General features: G+C 46.7%; 1 protein-coding gene, 2 long non-coding RNA genes and 2 other non-coding genes across 5 annotated transcripts in view; all 5 read left to right on the top strand.

Moving 5' to 3' along the window:
- Positions 1-23,142, top strand: part of LOC147005743 (uncharacterized) — a 152,885-nt gene extending 129,743 nt beyond the window's left edge. Inside the window, exon 2 of the long non-coding RNA XR_015045832.1 lies at positions 19,481-23,142. This is a non-coding gene — a long non-coding RNA (uncharacterized LOC147005743). The remainder of the gene's footprint in view (positions 1-19,480) is intronic.
- On the top strand, positions 686-5,669 carry LOC147005744 (uncharacterized). The gene is made up of 2 exons (XR_015045830.1): positions 686-1,315; positions 2,566-5,669. It is a non-coding gene; the product is annotated as an uncharacterized LOC147005744 (long non-coding RNA).
- Positions 10,244-23,142, top strand: LOC147005742 (uncharacterized). The gene is made up of 6 exons (XM_085831319.1): positions 10,244-10,263; positions 12,424-12,759; positions 12,926-13,096; positions 13,766-13,844; positions 17,740-17,820; positions 17,908-23,142. The coding sequence occupies exons 1-6, from the start codon at positions 10,244-10,246 to the stop codon at positions 17,968-17,970; spliced, it is 750 nt and encodes a 249-aa protein (XP_085687445.1). The 3' UTR covers positions 17,971-23,142.
- Positions 14,996-15,128, top strand: LOC115030446 (small nucleolar RNA SNORA71). Its single transcript, XR_003836044.1, has one exon. It is a non-coding gene; the product is annotated as a small nucleolar RNA SNORA71 (small nucleolar RNA).
- Positions 16,329-16,461, top strand: LOC115030445 (small nucleolar RNA SNORA71). The gene has a single exon (XR_003836043.1). It is a non-coding gene; the product is annotated as a small nucleolar RNA SNORA71 (small nucleolar RNA).
- Positions 23,143-23,606: the final 464 nt, after the last annotated feature.

The raw sequence follows: 23,606 nt of genomic DNA, 5'->3' as shown, positions 1-23,606 counted from the left end.
CTTGAGGCCCAACATGGTGAGAGGGAATTAACAATGCAGAAGCAGCAATGGAAAGGAGAGAAACTATGAATCACGTCTTTTAGGATGTCTCGGGCACAGGCTTCCTGCCACAGTGCCAGTCAATGCAGAAATCCTTACACTTCCCTCCACCAGGCTGTTCCCGGGTGTCCTTCAAATGCATGAGTGGATGGATGTCTCCTAGTGGAGACGTGGGTTTGGATAAGAGAGAAGACCACTCCCAGCAGACCGCAGCCCCCTGTGCTCATGCCCAGCTGGTAGGGAGGAGTGAGTTCTTAACTATGAATGGTTATGAAAAACACAGTTGGGTTAAGCATGAAATTAACTGAAAAGAAACTCTGCTTCCAATCTCTAGTGATTGAAGGTTTATTTATTTTTTGTATTTTTGTGGTAAAAATCAAGTTGAAGGCCTTGTGCATACTAAGTAGACATGCCTCCACTGAGCTTCTAAGACAGGGTTTTCTCTGTAGCCCAAGTTGGACACAAACCCTCAGAAAACCCATATTGAGAATACAGGAAGTATAGGCCTATGCCACCATCCCAGCCTTTTTTTTTTCTTTTTTCTTTTTTTCTTTCCTCTCTCTCTCTCTCTCTCTCTCTCTCTCTCTCTCTTCTTTTCTTTTTTCTTTTCTTTTTGACAAGCCTCCCTATGTACTTCTGCTGAAAGAAGAAAATTACTGACCACCAGAACTTCTCACCCCAGAGTACATTCTGAACTCTCACACCAGAGTCAGACCCCCTCTCAAATGAAAACTGTTCCGGGGACATTTCTGAGATAAGGGTTTCCTGGAACGAACCCAGTCCTACCCCTCCCAACTAAGGACTGTGCCAGGGACATTTCTGAGATAAAGGTGTGAGTAAAAACCTCAGTTCCAATGAATCAAGTACATGGCCAAAGTGTGGGACGCAGTTGCAAAAGCACTTTGGAAAAACCCTTGGTTGAATCACTTAGTGACGTAAAAACTGTATTTTCCCTGCCCTGCTCCCCCCCTTGCCCTTTTCTTATAAAAGCCTGTGAAAATTTGGGCTAGGGGCCGGATCTCCTCTGCACCTGCTGCATGAGGTCCGGCCCCAGATATCTGGTTTATGTGCTTTTTGTTTGTTTTGTCTGCTTTCTTGTTGTTGCTGTATTAAATCTTGCTCTATACATCTTAAGTACCGGTCTCAGTGTCTTCTTGGGTGCGCGGCTGACCCGAGGCTTGAGTAAGTGCCTCCCTTTGGGAGTTTTGGAGTCTTTCATTTGGTGCGTTGGCCGGGAATCAGCGCGTTTACCCAGAAGTCCTGGACCCGCTCAGAAGTAAGATTTACTGTTCTGCTTTGGTCTAGTGTCTGTGTTCTGTTTACTGTGGGCCTGGGAGAGGCCATCTGAATCTGTATCTGGTGCGATCGCTGTTTTGGGTTTGCGTGACGCTCTGTGCTCAGTAGGAGCACCAGAGACCGTGCTCCGGGACTGTGGGCCTGGGAGAGGCCATCTGACTGGAGACCAAGCAGGTCTCAATAGAGAGCACGGGGTGGGTAGGACGGACGCGTCTGGTGCCCACCGTCCGATCGCCCTGGGGGACGCCCCAGGAAGACAAGGGGAGGGTCAAGGACGCTTGACGGACCCCTCTGAAGCCGAGAGACCATCACTTTGGTGGAAGGTCTAAGCCGGCGGCCTTGGAAAGGCCATCTGAATCTGTGAGTTGCCTGTGGGCGACGGGAAGTCGCCGCTGTTTTTGGTTTCTCTTTGTATCTCAGTCTCGTGTCTGCTTTTGTCGTGTCTGCTATTAATCTAGAAATGGGACAATCTGCTGGGTGTGTAGGTGTGGAACTGCTGCATTTGTGTATTCTGAGATTGTGGGTTTATTCTGGCAGTGGCTGTGAGAGGACGACTGTCTATGGCCTCACAGTTTGCACCCCAAAGAGATGTTCCAAGGGAGACCCTGGAAGGAGTGCCCAGGGTACAGAACAGTCAAAAAGACCTGGCTGTTGCCTGGCAGAGTGAAAGAGAGAGAGAGTGTTCCCTCTGCCAGAGCGGGAGTGGATGTGGAATCCCACCCCTATCAGGAAAAAGAGTCAATGTGAAATCCGACCCCGTCAGAAAGTGGCGTTTGGCTGGTTGTGTTTGTGTCACGTGACAAGACTGTGTGTGTGTGTGTGTGTGTGTGTGTGTGTGTGTGTGTGTGTGTTAACCCTTTGTCGACTGTAGACTTGGACTGACGTCAGGACAGAATTTGTCAGAAATGGTTTTAAAAGGAAAGAAAAAAACTCAGTGCTGGTGAGTCCCAGACTGCTCAAAAGAGCTCTGAGATTGCAGAGCTGGGCTAAGAATTTCCGGCTTTGGCAGCGCGGGTAGGGCTTTGATAGCAGCAGTGGTGCTGAGGTTCTGAGTTCTGCAGACACAGCAGCAACGGAGGCTGTCTGTGCCTTGCGAGTGAGTTGTAAAATGCTGATAGTGAGTGCAGCGGCCTGCCGGCCCCCGCCTGCCAGTCCCGGAGTGGCCGTGAAGCCTGCCACAGCTGGGGAGGGGCCGACTACAGCGTCCCTCTTTTGGCCCCCCCCCCCCAGAGTCTACCCGCACTCCCCTGTGCCTGCCTGGCTGCCTGCGCGCCTCCCTCACCAAGGTCAGTGCAGGGAGCACGGGGGTGTCTCCCGGGTGCATGCCCACACTCCTTTGTGCTCACCCCCTCGCTGCCGCTGCCACCAAGGGCTCAAGCCGTGTGGAAAGACAGTGCAGAGAGCACCAGGCACCGCCCTGAGCTGCTGGCAGTGAGTGAGAGAGACATCCACTCACTTGGGGCTTCTTCTGTCCAAGGTAAGGAGCACCTATGGGTCTAACTGCCAGGCTCTGATGAGGTCTCGTCTCTGTGGGACTGAAAGTGTCCCATCAATCTGACCTAGGTAATAGGTAATAAAAAGTTACAAAAGTTAAGAGAAAGATAGAGGTCTGCAAAGAAAAATTGAGAGCAAAAGCTTCAGCAGACTCAAAAGAAATAGGTTAACAGTAAAAAGAGGTAAACTATGAAAAAGTTAAGTGACAGAATATAGATGTAATAATTAGATAACATTCAAAGTAAGCAAAGACAAGAAAGAGATATATATAGATAGAAAGAGTGACACTTGCTAATAATACTAGCACTTAGAGATGATCTGTAAGAAATAGGGAGCCAGAAAATTTTCAAAAAATGATAAGAGAAATGAAATGCTGGTCACAAAAGTCAGGGAGACTAGAAAACTTAGTACCCGGCAACAAAAGCAAGCTTTTGGCTGAAGATCAAAGTGTTTACTGTTATCTGTTAAAGAAAAAGAGCACTGGGTGAGAGACTGTCCTAACAAGAAAAAAAGAGGAGCCCCCCCTCATGACCAAACCCTTCACCTGTTTGTGGCTGAAAGTAAAGAAAAAGCAGAAGGGGTGCTAACACAGAAGCTGAGTCCTTAAAAGAGACCGGTGGCCTACCTGTTAAAAGCAGCTAAAAAGAGACTGTGTTTCATATTCCTCCACTGACCAGTGCAAAGCAAGTTTAAAAGGTTCCTGGACACTGCGGGCCTTTGCAAACTGTGGATTCCAGGTTTTGCTGAATTAAAAAGATAAACAGCCCTTCGTATAAAAAATAAAAAGAACAACCTTGGATGGCCTTAGATGCTATTGAGACTGCCCTAATGTTGTCCCTAACTTTGGGACTCCTAGATGTGACTGAGAACAAAAGTATTGCCAAAGAGGTTCTTACTCAGAGATTGGGACCCTGAAAAAGACCGGTGGCATACTTGTGAAAATTAGACCTGGTGACTGTAAGATGACCTGCTTGTCTGCACATAGTAGCTTCTGGTCAAGGACGCAGATAAAAGTGTGGTTCAGCCCCCTGACCGATGGCTGACTAATGCTCTGGAAAACATGAACTCCTGGCACTAACCCAAGCCCTGCGGTTGGCTAAAGGCAGAGACCGAGGTGCCGAGACGACGAAAAGCGGTGGCTCACCGAGGCCAGAAAAAAGACTGTGATGCTGATCCCAACCCCCACCACCCCGCGCCAAGTACGTGAGTTTCTGGGGACGGCGGGCTTTTGCAGAAAGAAAAAGCCCCATTCACCTGGACTGAGGAACACCAAAAAGCCTTTGACAGCATAAAGGCAGCCCTGCTTGTTAAAGACGCTGACAAGCTTACTCTGGGTCAGCATGTGACTATACCCACTACCAGAGTTTACTGCTCCTTGGCAGATGACTCCACTCCTGTACATCAATGTGCTGATGTCCTGGCTGAGGAAACTGGAACAAGGAGAGATCTGACTGATCAGCCTTGGCCAGGTGTGCCTGCCTGGTACACAGATGGCAGCAGCTTTGTCACAGGAGCAGCAGTAGTTGATGAAAAGCAGCTCATATCCATGGGGCCATCTACCAACAGAGGGGGCTACTTACCTCGGCAAGTAAAGATCAGATCAGCCTTGGCCTGAGAGTTTGAGCTGGTACACGGACCAGCAGTAGCCTCATGATTGAAGGTAAGAAAATTTTTCCAAGGTTCAGAGTGCCAAAAGCAATAGTGTCAGATAATAGCCCTGCTTTGTTGCCCAGGTAAGTCAGGGTGTGGCCAAGCATTTAGAGGTCAAATAAAAATTACATTGTGTGTATAGACCTCAGAGCTCAGGACAGATAAAAGAAATTAGTTTAAAACTCTATGACAGACCTTGACTAAATTAATCGTAGAGACTGGCACAGACTTGGTGTTCCTTCCCTATGCCCTATCTCTTGATTCAGTTTTACTCTGTTTAAAATCCTTTATGAAACTCCTATGCCCATCATAGTCTCAAATAATGTGTTTAAACCTATGATGTTATAATAATGATCTGTATGCTAAGTTAAAAGGCTTGCAGGTGGTCTGGTCACAACTGGGAAAAATTGGACTGAGTACGCGGACAACATTGCTCCAGGGATCCCAACAGCTGAGACAGTGAACGAGCTGGGTATCCCAAGGACATCTCACCAGTTCCAGCCAGAGATCTGATCTACGTGCACCTACATCATGCCCAGACCCTCAAGCCTCGCTAAAAGGGCCCCTGCCTAGTTCTGTTTACTAATGCTTCTTGTTCTGTTTTTGTTCCCATGTTAAAATAGAGTCTTTCATTTGGTGCATTATGCAGTATCTGAAATTCTAAGATTAGAATTATTTACTAAAAGAAGGGGGGAATGAAAGAAGAAAATTACTGACCACCAGAACTTCTCACCCCAGAGTACATTCTGAACTCTCACACCAGAGTCAGACCCCCTCTCAAATGAAAACTGTTCCGGGGACATTTCTGAGATAAGGGTTTCCTGGAACGAACCCAGTCCTACCCCTCCCAACTAAGGACTGTGCCAGGGACATTTCTGAGATAAAGGTGTGAGTAAAAACCTCAGTTCCAATGAATCAAGTACATGGCCAAAGTGTGGGACGCAGTTGCAAAAGCACTTTGGAAAAACCCTTGGTTGAATCACTTAGTGACGTAAAAACTGTATTTTCCCTGCCCTGCTCCCCCCCTTGCCCTTTTCTTATAAAAGCCTGTGAAAATTTGGGCTAGGGGCCGGATCTCCTCTGCACCTGCTGCATGAGGTCCGGCCCCAGATATCTGGTTTATGTGCTTTTTGTTTGTTTTGTCTGCTTTCTTGTTGTTGCTGTATTAAATCTTGCTCTATACATCTTAAGTACCGGTCTCAGTGTCTTCTTGGGTGCGCGGCTGACCCGAGGCTTGAGTAAGTGCCTCCCTTTGGGAGTTTTGGAGTCTTTCACTGCCATTTTGGGAAGCCTGGAACTTACACTATACACTGAGCTAACCTGCTTCTGCTTCTGCCTTTGGAGTGTTGGGATTAAAAGTATCTCTCCTCCCCCCAGTCACACCCAGCTTTCATAAGACTTTTTATTTTATTTATTTATTTATTTATTTTGTTTTTTTGAGACAGGGTTTCTCTGTGTAGCCCTGGCTGTCCTGGTACTCACTCTGTAGACCAGGCTGGCCTTGAACTCAGAAATTCACTTGCCTCTGCCTCCCAAGTGCTGGGATTAAAGGTGTGTGCCACCACTGCCCGGCTTGATTTTTTTTTATTTTTTAAGAATGACTCAAGGGCTGGAGAGATGACTCAGCAGTTAAGAGCACCAACTGCTCTTCCAGGGGTCCTGAGTTCAATTCCCAGGAACCACATGATGACTCACAACCATCTGTAATGGGATCTGATGCCATGCTCTGGTGAGTCTGAAGAGAGCAATGGTGGTGTACTCATGTGCATAAAATAAATAAATAAATAAATCTTTTGAGAGAGAGAGAGAGAGTGAGAGAGAGAGAGAGAGAGAGAGAGAGAGACTCAAAAGAATTATGGGGTATGCCCAAGACTCTCTAGGGATATCCTAGGAAAAAACATGCCCGTTTAGCAAGTGCTGTGCCCTTCCCCCAACCTTGAGTTGGCTGAACTAGTCTCCAACACTGGAGCCAGGTGTCTGGTCTTGCTACAGAGACCTGAGAACTCAGAGACCTGAGACCTGAGAACTGCCTACCTGCTCAGCTGCTGAAGAGCTTGTTTTACAACAGAATCCAGCTGAGACAACACAACAGAATCCAGCCAGATCAAAGAATGGGCTTCTGGGCTTTCCCTCTATATATTCAGAGTTAAATAAAAAAAAAAAAAAAAAAAAAAAAATTGAGCCTTGATCAGAGAGACCTTTGTCTTGGCTCCTTATTTCTCTTCTTCGCTCATCCTAATTCCATCCCCAGCTTTCCTTCCAGGTAAACCGTGTTATCCAGGACTACTGGATGGCTATAAAGTGTAAAGAGAAAAGCAAACACATTTCTATGTCAGGATTCTTTCTTTCCACGTAGCTAGAGCTGAATGAACAAAGCTCCACCCTCTGAGAGTTTGTGACCTCACAGTAGCTGAGGATGCCTGAGGCCCAGCGCTCTTCCTTGGAGGAGGAGCAAGACCCAGAGTGTTCCGAGGAGGGCCAAGGCTAGGAATCAGCAGCTGGGTCACTGAGGCCTTCGAGAGCTCCAGGCCCCATCCTGAGCACAAATGATTGCCCTGCTAGGTGCCCTGCTGTGCCTGTCCATCCTCCTCCTCTGCTTCTTTCTGCTCCTCTGTTACTGCTCTAATCTGAGGGAGTGAGCTCAGACTCCTGAGGTCAGGGACTGAACCCTAATGGGAGCCTGGGCACAGCATCCAGGACCACTCAGCTGTTTCTGGCCTGCCCCAGGGTCAACTAGCCCATAAAGTTGTGCAGACTGGGCACTGAGCACATCGGCATCATAGTCGATGGCCGGGAAGCAGAGGTGTTGGGAATGCTTGATTGAGCTGAAGCCACAAACACATATGGCTAAAAAGTAGACACTTCCCCAGGAAGCCCCCTCTGGTGCAGCTGAGTGACCCTATGGTACATCATCCAATGCTTAAACGGAAGGTCTTTCTAATCAAGTCTCCTGGGAATATCTTCTAATTGTGTCTCTACAGGGTTAACCTTCACACCATCGCGACTTCATGAAGCAAAGCAGAATATTAAGCCTGAGAGAGTGAGAGATTGTGCAGGGCTATTGGAGATGAAGAACGTGTGAGCAGTAGGCAGGATTCCTGAGAAAGACAGTCCTTCCCTTCATGGATTCTAAGCTCAATGGCTCAGTTATCTCCCAAGCCAGAGTGTATCTATTGCTGCTCTTCTTGCTGCAATGAGATGCCTGGTACAAGTCGCTTGGGGAGGGGAAGGTTTCTTTTTGGCTCACAGTTTGAGGTTACAGTCAGTCCATCACAGTGGGGATGGCAGAAATCATGATGGCAGGATCACAGCGGGCTGGCAGGAATATGAGGCAGCTGGCTGTGTTATATATCTAAAATGAGAAGCAGAGAAAGATGGCACACTGGTGCCTGCTATCTCTTTCTTATTCAGCCTCGGACCTGTGGGATGATGCTACCCACATTCAGAGTGGAATTTTCCACCCAATCTAGAACCTCATCCCCTAAGCATTTTAGATCCTGTCAACTTGACAATCAAAATTAGCCTTCGCACCACGGGTCCTCACTTCCACCATTTTCATAGCTGCAGGAGAGTCACCCCCTCTGATATCCATCACCTAACTTGTCTTGATGGTTGAACACACGCATGTCAATGTTGGGGCCCCAGGTACAGGGTTTGCCTGTACCTGAAAAGCTCAACGATATCCAAGATCCTTTCTGGCCAACTGTAGCGGTTTGAATAGGTTTGGCCCTCCTGGGTTCATGTGTTTGAAAATGCTTGGCCCACAGGAAGTGACACTATTAAGAGGAATGACCTTGTTAGAATAGGTGTGGCCTTGTTGGAGGAAATGTGTCAGGGTGGGCTTGGAGGATGCCTAGTGTTCAAGCTCTGCCCAAGACAGAAGAGAGCCTCCTCCTGCTGAGGAGCCTGTAGAAGATAGTCTCCTTCTTGCTGCCCTTGGTTCAGGATGTAGAACTCTTGACTCCCCCGGCACAGCACCAAGTCTGCCTGCACAATGCCATGCTTCCCACTATGATGATAATGGACTGAACCTCTGACACTCGAAGCTCCAATTAGAGGCAGGCAGATTTCTGAGTTCAAGGCCAGCCTGGTTTACAGAGTGAGTTCCAGGACAGCCAGAACTACACAGAGAAACCCTGTCTCAAAAACCAAAACAAACAAACAAACAAACAAACAAAATGCCTGTATAAGAGTTGCCTTGGTCATGATGTCTCTTCACAGCAATAAAACCCTATCTAAAACACCAATCATGAAAGCCGGGCGTGGTGGCGCACGCCTTTAATCCCAGCACTCGGGAGGCAGAGGCAGGCGGATTTCTGAGTTCGAGGCCAGCCTGGTCTACAGAGTGAGTTCCAGGACAGCCAAGGCTACACAGAGAAACCCTGTCTCGAAAAAAAAAAAGAAAAAGAAAAAAAAAAAAAAAACACCAATCATGGGCTGTGTGTGTGTGTGTGTGTGTGTGTCTGTGTGTGTGTCTGTGTCTGTGTCTATGTGTTGGTGCCAGGAGAGGCCAGCAGAGTGTGTGGAGTGTTGAGCTCCTTGTGGCTGGAGCTGCAGATGATGTATGAGCTGGATGGCCTGTAAACAATTAAAAATCTATTTCTCGTGGTTCTGAAGCATAGATGTTATGCTTTGAAATAGTCTTCTATTAAATAGCTGTGTGTTTATGACTTAGTAGCTAGAGCCTAGTAGAAGGTGAAGAGGTGACTGGAAGATTGCCTTCTGAGGAGTATTAGAAACCCAGACTGTAACTTTAACTTTTTCTTTTTTCTTTTTTCCTTTTTTTTTTTTTTTTTTTTTGATTTTTCGAGACAGGGTTTTTCTATGTAGCCCTGGCTGTCCTGGAACTCACTCTGTAGACCAGGCTGGCCTCGAACTTAGAAATTTGCCAGGTGTGGTGGCACATGCCTTTAATCCCAGCACTTGGGAGGCAGAGGCCGGTGGATTTCTGAGTTCAAGGCCAGCCTGGTCTACAGAGTGAGTTCCAGGACAGCTAGGGATACACAGAGAAACCCTGTCTCGAAAAACTCAAAAACAAAACAAAACAAAACAAAACAAAACAAAACAAAAACCCCAAAACAAAACAACAACACAAAGGATGGTTCATTCTTAAATGCTTTAACCTCCCTTGTAGCCCACCACCCACCACCCACCACCCACCACCCATCACCCACCACCCACCAGAGGTAGTGAAAAAGAAAGTATACAGGGGAAGTGGGCCTTTTGAGAAAGATTCTTTGGAGCAACTCCTGTCTGTGTTGTCTGGAAATTGGCAGTTTAGTTCACAGGTTAGCAGTGGCACGTCGGTCCACTCACAAACACTTTAGGAATACACCAGCAGTCCATTTCAACAGTGTCAGGATAGCAAATACGAATCAGCAGCAATGACACTACCTAGCAGAGATAGCCAGGTCTCAGCCTTGGCACAAGTCAGCAGAAGGGACCAGGGTCAATGGGATGTTGGGGAAAGTTCTCAGCTGTGCCTCTCTCAGTGAAACAAAGATCAGTGGAGACTGGAGACCAACAAGCTTCGCATAGCTAGCTCTCTGTAAGCAAGCCAAGTTCAGCCTTCGTCCCTGTCCGTCAAGTTCTATTTACACTCCCTCCAAACATCACGTGCCCTCCATGGGCTTTGCCTCAGCACGTGTGTCTGTCTCAGCTGATATCACTCTGCCAATCAGCCCAAGTCTGTGGAAGCAGCAAAAAAGCCTTAGCACACCACCAGAAGTTTTTTGGTGCATTTCTGTCTATGGAGTTCCAATAAATGCAGCTCAACTACGCAGTGTAAGGTGGACCAATTCATGTGTGTTGTTAGCAAGGAATCCTTCAGCACCTGTCCTTGCACATTGCTTGCGTTAGCAGAACATCCCCTCTCCTGCGTCTGCTTCAGTGAAACATTCCTTCACAAGTCTGCCTTAGCCTTTCACCTGTGTCCACCTCAGCTAAACGTTCCTTCACATGTTTGCTCCAACAAAACACCATCCAGTCAACTTTCCAAAGAACCCTTACGTTTCCACTTCACAGCCCTTTCTCTTTTGCTATCTGGCCTCACAGCCCTTTCTCTTTTGCTATCTGGCCTCCAGGAGCAGCTTTGTTCCACCACACACTCCTTGTCATGAGCACTTGACACCTCACTACAGGCCCTGAAACCACAAAGTCAAAAGCTAACACAAAGATCAAAAGCTAACACAAAGCTCTCCTCTTTAAGTTGCTTTCCTTGGTATTTTGGCCCAGCATCACACTGGGAGTCTGAAGTCAAGGCACCTGCAGAATCTGAGCCCTGCCTCACACCACTCCTGTATCACAGGCTGATGGATGCCTTCTTAGTGTTCCCAAGTGGCAGAAGGAAGAAGCAAGATCCAGGGGACCCCTCATAACCTGATCACTTCCCTCTTCAAAGATCTTGCAACCTGATACTACCATGGTGGGAGGTAGGGTTTCAAAATGGACTTAGGGGAGGGACTAGTCACCATTCAGTCTGTAATACTGGAATAATAATTAAATGGGTCAAAACACCTGAAATATTTTGTGTGCTCAAAAATACTGGCTGCTAGTTGTATCCCTTCATTGCATTGAGAACAGGTATCAGAATCGTATCATACTGGGATGACACGGCTAGACTGGACTAGATGGTGAAACCAGTAAAGGCATGTGTCCTCAGGAATGACAACCTGCCAGGCAGTGGTGGCATGTGCCTTTAATCCCAGCATAGGTAGGCAGATCTCTGAGTTTGAGGCCTTGAGGCCAGCCTGGTCTACAGAGTGATTTCTAGGACAGCCAGGGCTACACAGAGAAATCCTGTCTCGGAAAAAAAAAAAAAAAACAAAAACAAAACAAAACCAAAAACCACTCCAGGACCACGTGGTAGAAGAGACCAACTCAGAAGTGGTCTTCCAATATCTAAATGTGCACCATGACATGCGTGCCTACCAAACACACACACACATCAACATAACTCTTAAAAAAGGGCACATGAAACAGCCGGGCGTGGTGGCACACAGCTTTAATCCCATCGCTCAGGAGGCAAAGTCAGGAGGACCTTTGTGAGTTCTTCAAAGTTAGCCTGGTCTATGTAGTGAGTTCCAGGACAGCTAAGACTAAATAGAGACCCTGTCTCAAGAAAGGCAAGTCAAACTAAAACAAGAAGCACTGCTGAGCCACTTGCATGAGCTTGGTGTCTCTACTTCACTTTGTACATACCCTCCTGTATATAATATACTGAACATTTCATAATTCATTCCTTATTTTCCATCAGGCTTTAGACTGTCTTCTCTTCAGAGACAGCCCTGCTGTCTACTCTGGATAAGTAAATAGGTCACCACTGTCACAATCTGCCTACCACTATTTCATTTGTAGTGCTTATGTTTTTTTTTAACATTTATTTTATTTTATGTGCATTAGTTTTTTTGTCTGCATACATGTCTGTGTAAGGGTATGAGATTTTCGGAGTTACAGTTGTAAGCTTCCATCTGGGTGCTGGGAATTGAACCCGGATCCTTTGGAAGAGCAGTCAGCGCTCTTAATCACTGAGCCATCTCTCCAGCCCTGCACTTATGATTTTTAGTGGTTGAATTTTCTGGCCATTTGTTTATCATACTGATTAAAATATAACCGAGTTATGGATCATGTTTGTCTTATTCCTTTTATTTTTTAGTGCGTAGTTTGGCCCTTGATACGATATTATGGGTGGATGCAAAGCTAGATGAGTATATGGATAGATGGATGGATGGATGGACAGGCAGACAGATGCATGCAGATGAATAGATACATAAGAAGGCAGGTGGGTCAGTATGATGGATGATGACTAATGGGATGAGAGGAAGCTGGCGTTCTGCACATATTTTCTGGCAAAATGGATGCATGGACTTATCGGAAGAATGGAAGCTAGGACTGAGGAAGGAGAGCCTCGATGGCGCAGTAAGCATTTCGGTTCTACTCCTGCAGGGGACGCTGCAGAGCCACGCCCACTGGCCAGTTGCGCAAAGGCGAAGCTGGAGACCGCAGCGTGCGCAGCCGCAGCTGGGCAGACACTGCGGTTTTCGGGGAGCGTCCTGCGCAGTCCCGCACTGCGGCACTCACTCACTGCACTCAGCCTGCTAGGCAAGTCACCTCGGCTCTGCGCTCTTGGCCGCTTCCAAGACCTCCAGTCTTCTTTAACCGGATAAACCCAGGAGCCGGGAAGCTAGGGTGCAGGCGTGATCCTCCCACCCTTGAGAGCTATGGACCTCCTGGAGTACTGGAAAAGAGATCGTTGGTAGGCTGCGACCTCCGCCTTGCAGGGTCGGTGGGCTACAGTTGAGCTTACGCCCAGCCTTTGGGGAGGGAACCGGTAGGAGAGAAAGACCAGGGGACGCAGTACTAGTGTCCGGGCGGAGGTGGAGGGTTGGGGGCTGAACCCAGGTGAGGTTCATGAGGCATGCGAAGCCTCTTGTCCTTTCTTACACAGGGTTCAGCCTTGCTTTGAACCCTTTCCCAAGGGCTGTTTCCCAGATGGGCCTTTGCCGCAAGGCCCTCCTGACACCAAGGATGACAACGCAGGTTCTGCGGCAGCCAACACCCCTCCCCCCACTCTCCGCACTCACTGGTGGGTGCCACCGTCCAGGAAGCAAGTATCCCGGTAAGTGCTGCGGGTGCACCTTGAAGCCTGAGTGCCACCTAATTTTAGCCTTCCTATGGGCACCAGCAGAGGGGTAGTGTGGAGTTCACCCAGGTTCAGAGGTCAGCCTAGCAAAGACCCTGTGCAGGAAAGCTTGGGAGTCTGGACTCAGGCCATAAAGACCTCAGGTCCTTTGTGAGCTAGTTCCTTCATTCCCAGGTAGGGAAATTGCAAAGGCAGATCTGGCTGCTTGTCTTATTTTGAACCCTAGTGCCTGGCTGTAATGGAAGCTATGCCCTGTGGTGTGAACGAAACATATTTTTCATTTTGAACGTAAGTTGGTCTTCTAGTGGGGGCAGGTAGATTTCATACGGCTGAGGTCTTTTAAGCCAGCGGTTAGACAGTTAGCCAGCATTTTTCCATTTGAGGTTCTTTGGCAGGAGACGGGATAAAAAACCTTTTGGAGTCGCTGCCGTTTATCAGAGCTTGGAGGAACGATCTGCAAAGTGCTCTCTGACAGGTGATTTGTTGTTAGCATCTTTCTTTGTTCAGGAGAAAGTGCTGCGTCATTAGTTATCCAGCCTCGGGTTGTATCTGTTGTATTTGGCTGTCGCACCAGGTTCTCTGCCTAGGACAGATTTGGCCAAGTGACATTTAGATGCTGATTTAAATGCTTCTTGTTTATTGCAGAATTGACAGCCTGGTGCAGAGGGAACATGAGGGGTGTCTCTGTCCTGCTAGGAAGCAGCTGGACCACAGCGCTCCCAAGGTAGGATCTGAACTTAAGATGGCTGCCCTCCGGGAAGGGGAAGGAGAAGGGGAAGAGGGGCGGGGCTGGAAAGATGGCTCAGTAATTAAGAGCACTGAGCTGTTCCAGAGATCCTGAGTTCAATTCCCAGCAACCACATGGTGGCTCACAACCATCTGAAAAGGGATCTGACACCTATTCTGGTGTGTCTGAAGACAACTACAGTGTACTCATATACAACCAATAAATATTCTTACAAAAAAAGAAAAGATGGCTGCCCTCAAGGGATGCTCACAGGTTCCCAGGAATGGGATAGACTGGGAAGTAAATGGACAGAAGATGAAGGTGGCTGCATCCCTTTCCCCCAGGTTTTTTTTTTGTTTGTTTGTTTGTTTTTTGTTTTTTGTTTTTCGAGACAGGGTTTCTCTGTGTAGCCTTGGGGCTGTCCTGGAACTCACTTTGTAGACCAGGCTGGCCTCGAACTCAGAAATCCACCTGCCTCTGCCTCCCAAGTGCTGGAATTAAAGGCATGCGCCACCACGCCCAGCTCCTGTCCCCCAGTTTTATTCTCCCTTGGGCCACTGATATACATCTAATTTCTGTTGTGCCTGCTTCAGTTCTGAGTCCTCTGCAATGCTTCTTGCTTTGGTGGGTTAGCAGCAGAAGGTCTGAATCAGACACGGGACAGTGCTGCGTATCTACTTGGACCCAGGTCTGTCTTGATTGGGGTTTCCCTTGCTGCAATGAAACACCATGACCAAAGCAGCTTGGGGAGGAAAGGGTTTATTTGGCTTAGACTTCCACATCACTGTTCATCATCAAAGAAAGCCAGGACAAAAACCCAGACATGGCCAGGAACCTGGAGGCAGGAGCTGATGCAGAGCCCATGCAGGGGTGCTATGTACTGCCTGGTTCCCTGGTTCTTACTCAGCCTGCTTTCTTATATAACCCAGGATTACCAGCCCCAGGGCTGGCCCCACCCACAATGGGCTGAGCCCTCCCACATCAATCACTAATTTAAAAATTGCCCTACAGGCTTGCCTACAGCCCAGTCTTATAGAGGCATTTTCTCAGCTGAGGTTCCCTCCTTTCAGATAACTCTAGTCTGTGTCAAGTTGAAACTGACTGCTCTAAACTTCTGCATTTGACAACAGGCCCTCCACCTTCTCTGGCCCTGCTTTCGTAAGTGATCAGGGATACCCATGCCCTGACCATTGGTAGTGCAGGCAGAGGAAATGTGGAAAGAACTGTCCCGTGCTTGGAAGGTCCACACCCATGCCTTTCAATGCTGGGAGCTTTCCCACACTGTGGTTTCTTAACTCAGCATACATTTGGCATCCATCCATTCCTGTTGGGCACTATTTATATTGGTGGTATGATTGGTGGTGACTGCCCTGCCGTAGGCCAAACACAATGTTCTTTTTAGCAGTTAAAGCCAACAATGGTTTCATCCTAGAAGTAAGAGCCAACAGTTTTGGGGATGCATACTGACTGGTAACGTCTGTGCCAACCCTTTGCCCCATAACCACCATGCCCTGCTGTAAGCAGTGGCAAGCTAGGTACTCATCAGATTTCAACTGCTTTGCAGGTGACTCCACTGTAGATAGAGGCATCCTGGGAGTTGCCATGTCAGGAACATTCTAGACCCACCTGTACTTGAGGTCAGATCTCTTGTCCAGTCCATTCTTTGGAGCATTGGTCCCTTGCATCCAATACAGCACTATGCATGTTGCCACGGGCTTTCAGCGATGATACAAGAGCCGACTGGACATGGGACTCCTGCCCTGTCACTCTCTGAGTCTCTGAGTCAAAGGATAGACTCAGAACTTCATTTTCAGCATTTGAAAAATAAAAGTATAGGTAGATGTGGTGGTGCACACCTTTAATGTCAGCATTTGGGAGACAGAGATCTCTGTGAGTTTGAGGCCAGCCTGGTCTACAGAGTGAGTTCCAGGACAGTCAGGGCTACACAGAGAAACCCTGTCTCAAAAAAAAATGAAAAATCAAAAAACAAAAAAAAAAAAAACAAACAAGAAAGAAAGAAAAGAAAAGAAAGGAGGGGGCTGGAGAGATGGCTCAGTGGTTAAGAGCACTGACTGCTTTTCCAGAGGTCCTGAGTTCAAATCCCAGCAACCACATAGTGGCTCACGACCATCTGTAATGAGATCTGATGCCCTCTTCTGGTGTGTCTGAAGATAGCGTATTCACATATATAAAGTAAATAAATCTTTAAAGAAAAAAAAAAGGAGAACTAAAGCAATGACAGGCAGAGATAACTTGTGTTCCACTTGAGCTAATGTGCCTGTCCCAACCCCTTATGCCTCCCAGTAGCCGTGCTCAGGGGATCTTCTTTGGTTATCCTTGGCCATGAGGCTTTATGGGGCCTTTGTAGGAAAGAAGAACCATGGCAGGGGGGCTATGCTTAGCTAGGCTTTCCCCGGACTCAACCCTGCAGGCCTCCAGTGTCTGCATCTCTTCTTGGCCTCATGTCTGTTTTGCGTCTGCACCTGCATTTAGAAGCCGACCATGGGCTGCGTGTGCTCTGGCCATACATGATGCAGGGAGAGGAGTTGCTGAAGGCCGTTTCCCGTGTTTGAAGGGTCCACTCCTCCCTCTCAAATGCTGGCGCTTTCACACACTCCTGTCAACACTTCAGCCTCCACACAGGACGTGGATGGCTGTGTGAGAGTCATCTCGGTTTAGTTCTGCTTTGTTTTGTTGGTTTATTTTGAGACAGGGTCTCACTATGTGGGTCTGGGCTGGCCTGCCTCTGTCTCCCAAGGGCTAAGATTAAAAGAGACATGTGCTGGGGCTGGAGAGATGGCTCAGCAGTTAAAAGCACTGGCTGCCCTTCCAGAGGGTCCTAAATTCAATAATTTCCAGCAACCACATGGTGGCGCATGATTATTTATAAGGGGATCTGATGCCCTCTTCTGGCGTTTGGGTGTACATGCAGCAGAGCACTCATACTTTTTTTTTTTTTTTCTTTTTTTTTTGTTTTTTTTTTGTTTTTTTTTTTAAATATTTTTATTACATATTTTCCTCAATTACATTTCCAATGCTATCCCAAAAGTCCCCCATAGCGCCCCCCACTTCCCTACCCACCCAATGAATACATTTATATTTTGGCTTGGGCTTTCTCAGTGTGGCTCTCTGCTATCAGAGACCAAGGTTTTGACACTTTCGCATCTAGGAAGGCCAAGGTGAATTGCACATAATGAGTGACACGTACTCACCACTACAAGGTTTTTATAAAGAAGTTATCTTTCTGTGTTTCTTTTCTTGAAACAGACTCTCTTTGGAGTCCTCTTACTTGCTTTGTGGCCCAGACTGGCCTTGAACTCACAGAGAGTCTCCTGCCTCTGCCTCTAGAGTGGCTGGGATTAAAACCACCACTCCAGCCGGGCGTGGTGGCGCACACCTTTAATCCCAGCACTCGGGAGGCAGAGGCAGGCGGATTTCTGAGTTCGAGGCCAGCCTGGTCTACAAAGTGAGTGCCAGGACAGCCAGGGCTACACAGAGAAACCCTGTCTCGAAAAAAAACCAAAAAAAAAAAAAAAAAAAAAACCAAAAAAAACCAAAAAAAACCCAAAAAACCACCACTCCAGACAGAAGCGATCTTTTGGAGTTGGTGTATGTGCCCGAGTGGGCCTTTGAAGAAATTTGTTTCAATGAACAAAGGAGACTTTTTTTGTTTTGTTTTGTTTTTTTGTTTTGCATGAGGTTGACATGCAGGCCACTAATGACGGTATATAGCGAAGGCTGCTGGATGTTGGGACCTTGGTGGGAGGAGCCCTGAGAGGAAGCCCCTGAGCGCTGTCTCTGCCACTTATATGACTGCTCAGTTGTCCTGTGGGGAGCTGTTTTAGACTCATAGGTCTGCATGCATGTTCACTTTCTGTCCATCATTAATTAGGAGCGTACTCCCCAACATCAGTGTGGAGCGACCAGAGAGCATGACCGTCTCGCAGTGATCGCCTGCAGGGGCCTTAGCCAGGTGAGCTACTGCCAGACCGCTGGGTCAGAATATGCAATCTGGAATGAAAATTCTAAGCTACTGGCCTTGCCTGATTTTCTGCCCTAGGCGATGGTGTTGGTACCCAGGAAGAGCAAGGTTGCTGGCATGCAACATGCCTGCAGCCCTTAATGCTGTTGGCTCACCAGCACGGAGCACCTTTTTACCTTGGTAGGTATGCAGAGGGAAGGGCCTTGACTCTGGAGACTTGGGGACCAAAGTTAGAGACTCGCTAGGTCTGTCCCTCCCTTTAGAGCCACAGAATGCCACGTGGCACTGAGGTTCTTGCTCTCACAAATAAGCACTCGGGAAACCAGCAGTGTTAAACACGCAGGTTGTCTCTTCAAAGGGAGAGGCATATATCCTGTTTTCCTCCCAGAAAGCTGGGAGCGGAGGTGTTTAATATCCTGGCGAACTTTGTGCTATCTGTATGACCAAGACCATGTCAGAGCCTCCCCTAGAACCTTAAGGTATCATCTATAATGGGTCAGCTAGGTGGGGGTGGGGGGCATGCCTTTACTTCCAGTATTCTGGTGGCAAAGGCAGTTGGATCTCTGCATTCTTCCCCTAAACCCTTAAGATGTCATATGTAATCAGTCACCTGGGTGGTGGTGGTGCATGCCTTTATTTCCAGGACTTGGGTGGCAAAGGTGGGTGGATCTCTGAGTTCGAGGCCAGCCTGGTCTACAGAGTGAGTCCAGGTCAGCCAGGACTACACAGAGAAACCTTCTGTCTCAAACAAAACAAAACAAAAAATAAATAATTTTTTAAAAAGATGTCACGTGTAGTCAATTATCTTTATGGAAAATGTCATGACTTAAGCTTTATTATGTTAAACTACCTGGTATCAGACTCTTGAAGTTTGAACCAACACTTAGCCGGGCGATGGTGGCGCACGCCTTTAATCCCAGCACTTGGGAGGCAGAGACAGGTGAATCTTTGAGTTAGAGGCTAGCCTGGTCTACCGAGTGAGTCCAGGACAGCCAGGATTACACAGAGAAACCCTGTCTCAAACATAGAATTAAATAAACTAAAGTAATAAAAACATTTGAATCAACACTGGCTACTGAGTCATGTTGAACCAGATGGCCTTTTTTACCTTACTTGGATTACCACCCTGGCTGTTCGATGTACCTGCAAGGAACCCCACAATGGCGACCAGCATGAGGGTCTCCAGTCTTGGAGTGGGTAAGAGAATTTTTCTCTAGTCACCCAGGAGCGGTGCGTGCTCACACCCAGGAGGTCACAGGTAAGTGGGAAGATAGAATATGCCTGGGTTCTTCCCAGTCCTGAAACAAAGCATTTTTTTTTTTTTCCAATTACTGAGCTGTTGGTTAAGATCCAGAGGAGGGAAATAGAGCAACAGAGCTGCAGCTCTGCACAAGTGTCAGTCAGATTCAGTCCCTTGGCTTCCGGAACAAGAAATGATTGATGTTGAAAATTGGAAATGCAGCCAGGTGGTGGTGACGGTCTATAGACAGGACTACCAGGGCTAAAAACCAGGGTCAATTGGACCCCTGAGAAAGATGAGATAAAATGCGTGCCGATTATTTTGCTAGGTGAAGTTCACGTATTGTCCTGTGTGGCGCGCAGTCTCTCTCAGGAGGGAGGATCATTAAAGAAGGTTTTGTTTTCTCTGTAGGTTGCCGTGGACTCCGCTGCTGGCGCTCTGCAGAAGCCACCTGGAGGATGACCAGCCAGGATTGTTCAGGGCTTTCATTGTCTTGGTCACATTGCTTCATTGTCTTTGTCTGTCCAACCGTCTGTCTAATCAGCCTTAGCAAAATAAGCTATTTTATCTTGTCCTTTCGATTAAAAAAACAAAAAACAGACTTCAAGCCGTTTTGGCACCCAGAGACCAAACCCCACCCAGATTCTTTATATTTATGATTACTAAAACTTCATGTCTTAAATTTATATCTTTGTAAAACAGAAAAAAAAATTTAAATAGCAATGTGATCAAACTTGGATTTTAAAAAAAGAATAGGGGCAAATTGGAACCAAGAAGGAATATTTCTTATGGATAATATGGTGGCCAAGGACTGAAAAACAGAAGTGTAGTCGATAGGAGTTAGATTATTTGAAAGTTTTCACCTAAGGTTATTTTTGGTACAGCCTGAGAATAGGTGGGATGTAGTAAGAACTAGAACTGTCCAGATAGTTCTTCTTCATGGAAATGCTATTCTTCGATACTGTTCACATGTTTGTTTTGCTTGCAGTGTCAACCGGACATGTTCTTTCACGCTCTCGTGGGACAACCCAGTTGTTTCCCACTTCGGGATGTCCTGTGATGGTTCCTCAGGTATTTGTAATCTTCTGTCAACCTGATAGGGGAGTCTTCTTTCTTCTTCTTCCTCCTCCTCCTCCTCCTCCTTCTTCTTCTTCTCCTTCTTCTTCTTCCTTCTCCTTCTCCTCCTTCTCCTCCTCCTCCTCCTCCTTCTTCTCCTCCTACTTCTCCTTCTTCTTCTTTTTAAAGATTTTATTTGTTAGTATATGTAAGTACACTGTAGCTGTCTTCAGACACACCAGGAGAGGTTATCAGATCTTATTACAGATGGTTGTGGGCCACCATATGGTTGCTAGGAATTAACTCAGGACCTCTGGAAGAGCAGTCAGTGCTCTTAACTGCTGAGCCACCTCTCCAGCCCTTATCTTTAATTTCTAATAACTAATGATGTTGCATATATTTCCCCTTACCATTCCTCTCTTATGTGGCAAATGTTTGTTCAAAGCCATTGTACAATTTTTACTGCTGGTAGTGGTTTTCTTATTTTTGAGGGCTTTGTTTTATTTTAGTAGTTTTTTTTAATGTAGCAAGATAACATAATATCACCATTTTAGCCATTTACCTAAGCAAGCCTCAAACTTGCCATGCTGGTCTTGAACTCATAATCTTCCTGCCCCAGCCTAAGTGCTGGGCTATAGGGACGTGCCACCATTGGCTCTGTTTTGTTTGTACATTTGCTTTTTCTTAAAAAAAAAGATTTATTTATTTATTTATTTATTTATTTATTTATTATCTGTAAGTACACTGTAGCTGTCTTCAGACACCCCAGAAATGGACATCAGATCCCATTATAGATGGTTGTGAGCCACCATGTGGTTGCTGGGATTTGAACTCCGGACCTTCAGAAGAGCAGTCAGTGCTCTTAATCGCTGAGCCATCTCTCTAGTCCCCAGGAGAGTCTTCTTGAACTCAAAATTCAAATTGCCCTAAAATGTAAAGATCCCAAATCTTACATAAATAGCATTAGGTTTAAATCTTTCAAAGTTAATGTGAATTAAGTAGGGTTTGCTTGTGGTTTAGTTTTGTGCCTGCCCTTGGTCTGACGTAAAGGAGCAGACAGGGGAAGAAGTTAGGGGAGGCTCAAGAGCCCTGCCTTCTGTTCAAGGCTCATGTTACACAGTATTCCAAGTTTCTAGTGCATATTCGTAGTGAGAGGTTCTCACATCAGTGTGACATCTACAGCTAGAGCGCTCTGTGTCTGGGGCCTTGTCTTCTGTCCAGTGTGTAGAGACCTGTGCTCTGTGTACACTGCAGGCATGTATTATGCCTCTCCCTAATTGGACAGCAGCAGAATACAGCCCCAAGCATGGCATAGGGTCCTGGGGGCTCCACTATTCTGTCATATCTTCAACTTGACTTTGTCAGATAGCTCTTTACACATTTCTTTCTTTTTTTTTTTTAAAGATTTATTTATTTATTATATGTAAGTACACTGTAGCTGTCTTCAGACACACCAGAAGAGGGCATCAGATCTCATTTCGGGTGATTGTGAGCCACCATGTGGTTGCTGGGATTTGAACTCTGGACCTTTGGAAGAGCAGTCGGGTGCTCTTACCCACTGAGCCATCTCACCAGCCCCACACACTTCTTTCTAGGACTCCCATTACAACTAAAAACTGATAATGGACTTGCTGACACTGGCAAATGCTTAAAATTTTTTTGAAGTTTATGGAATATTAATCATGTTACTGAACTCCCTTACGGTTGACAGTGTCAAACTATTGTAAAACAACACAATCCAATACTCAAATTACAAATTTGAATTCCAACATCTTACGTTTAGCTAGGCTAACTTTAAATTTTTTCACTTTAGAGCCGAGCAGTGGCGGCACATGCCTTTAGTCCCAGCACTTGAGAGGCAGAGGCAGGCAGATTTATGAGTTCGAGGCCAGCCTAGTCTGCAGAGTGAGTTCCAGGACAGCCAGCAACCCTGTCTTGAAAAAAAAAAAAAAAGTAATTAATTAAATTTTTTTTCACTTTAAAAGATAGTGCTTTTTCTGCTTCCAAAAGCATTTTGCCCAAAGGAGACACTACCTAAAGTATATATTTAAAACAAAACAAAACAAAAAAACACAAAAAGCAAAAAACCTAACAACTAATCAATGGAAAATGCCCGGTGTCCTGCCATCGAGGCGAGGTTATGCTTATGTCTTGCAGAAAATTAGATGAAGTCCCAGATGGCTCCTGCTGTGACGTTTCGGACAAGGACTGCATCCCAGAGACCACCAGACAAGCAAGGGGTTGAAGCTAGACAACAAACCCATCAAGAGGAGACGTCCCAAGAGGACAAGGAAGCCAATAACGTGGAGAGACTAACTGGTCAAGCCAAGACTTTGGGGAAGCAAGAAGGACCTGATACTGCTGACCCCAATATGATGCTGTTATGTTTACTGACTGTATTTCATGTTGATTCTCAGCCTGTCAGTGCAGAATCCAAATGCCTTTTGTCAAGAGGGATAAAGGGCGCACCTGTAATAGGACACAGTATAATATTGTATTGCTGTGCTAATCATTGTGTTTATTCTTTGGGACCAGCTGTCCAGACAAAAGAAGAGTATCCAAACATTTAGACACATGAATGGGTGGCAGTTTGGTTAGACTGAGTCGTTCAAATGTAATAATACAGATTTTAGCTTAATGCAGAACTCTTTAGAAAGCTCAGATGAAGGAAATTATAGTTGTATGGAAATGAAAAAGTGATGTATTGCTTGCTAAGATTCAGCCAACACCAGCTACTAAGTAGGGTTGAGTGAGACTGCCTTCTTGCCTCCAGGAGAATCATTACATTAGCCTGCTGGCCTTGGTGGAGGAAGTATGCCACTGAGGGAGGGGAGGGCCTTGAGAGTTTAAAAGCCTCGCCCTGCTTCCAGTGTAGTCTCTGCTCTAAGCTTGACCTTCAAGGTGTGACTGCTCAGTTTCATGCCCCTGCCACCACACCTGCTGTGTGCTTCATGCCTTACCGCTGTAATGGACTCACCTCTCTTCTGGAACCACAAAATAAACACTGTCTTCCTTAAGTTGCCTTCGGTCACTTGTTTTATCACGACAGAGAAGTACCTAAGACAGGCGGTGAAAGGCTGTTGTCAGAGAGCACAGTGCAGATTTCCGAAGTCAGCACTCAGTAAGGGACAGTTCTTCCTAACTCAGCCCTTTGTTTAGTCACTGAATGAGTCTCATCCCTGGCCCAGCCTCTCCTGTCTCCCAGTTGCTCTTAGCTTCTTGCACCCTGTCTGACTCTCGGCTAAGCAAGGGATATGGATGAGACTCCCATTTCTCTTTCACCAAACCATTCCCTCCTCCCTCCCCTTGTGCAATAAACTTCCATGGGCACCCCAGCCCCCAGCCACTGTGTCTAGTCCTGAATGTGTTCTTTCCCTGTGTCCTCCACAGGTCAGCTAGCTCAGCAATGTCACCTCCTCCAGGAAGAGCACTCTCTCTGCCCCTCCCTTGCCAGTTAATACAGGCAGTTCTAGGACTTAGC

Source organism: Mus caroli, unplaced genomic scaffold, assembly GCF_978045245.1.
Source record: "Mus caroli unplaced genomic scaffold, Mus_caroli_1 scaffold_2, whole genome shotgun sequence".
NCBI classification, from domain to species: domain Eukaryota; kingdom Metazoa; phylum Chordata; class Mammalia; order Rodentia; family Muridae; genus Mus; species Mus caroli.
This window is presented reverse-complemented; position numbering and strand designations above follow the sequence as displayed.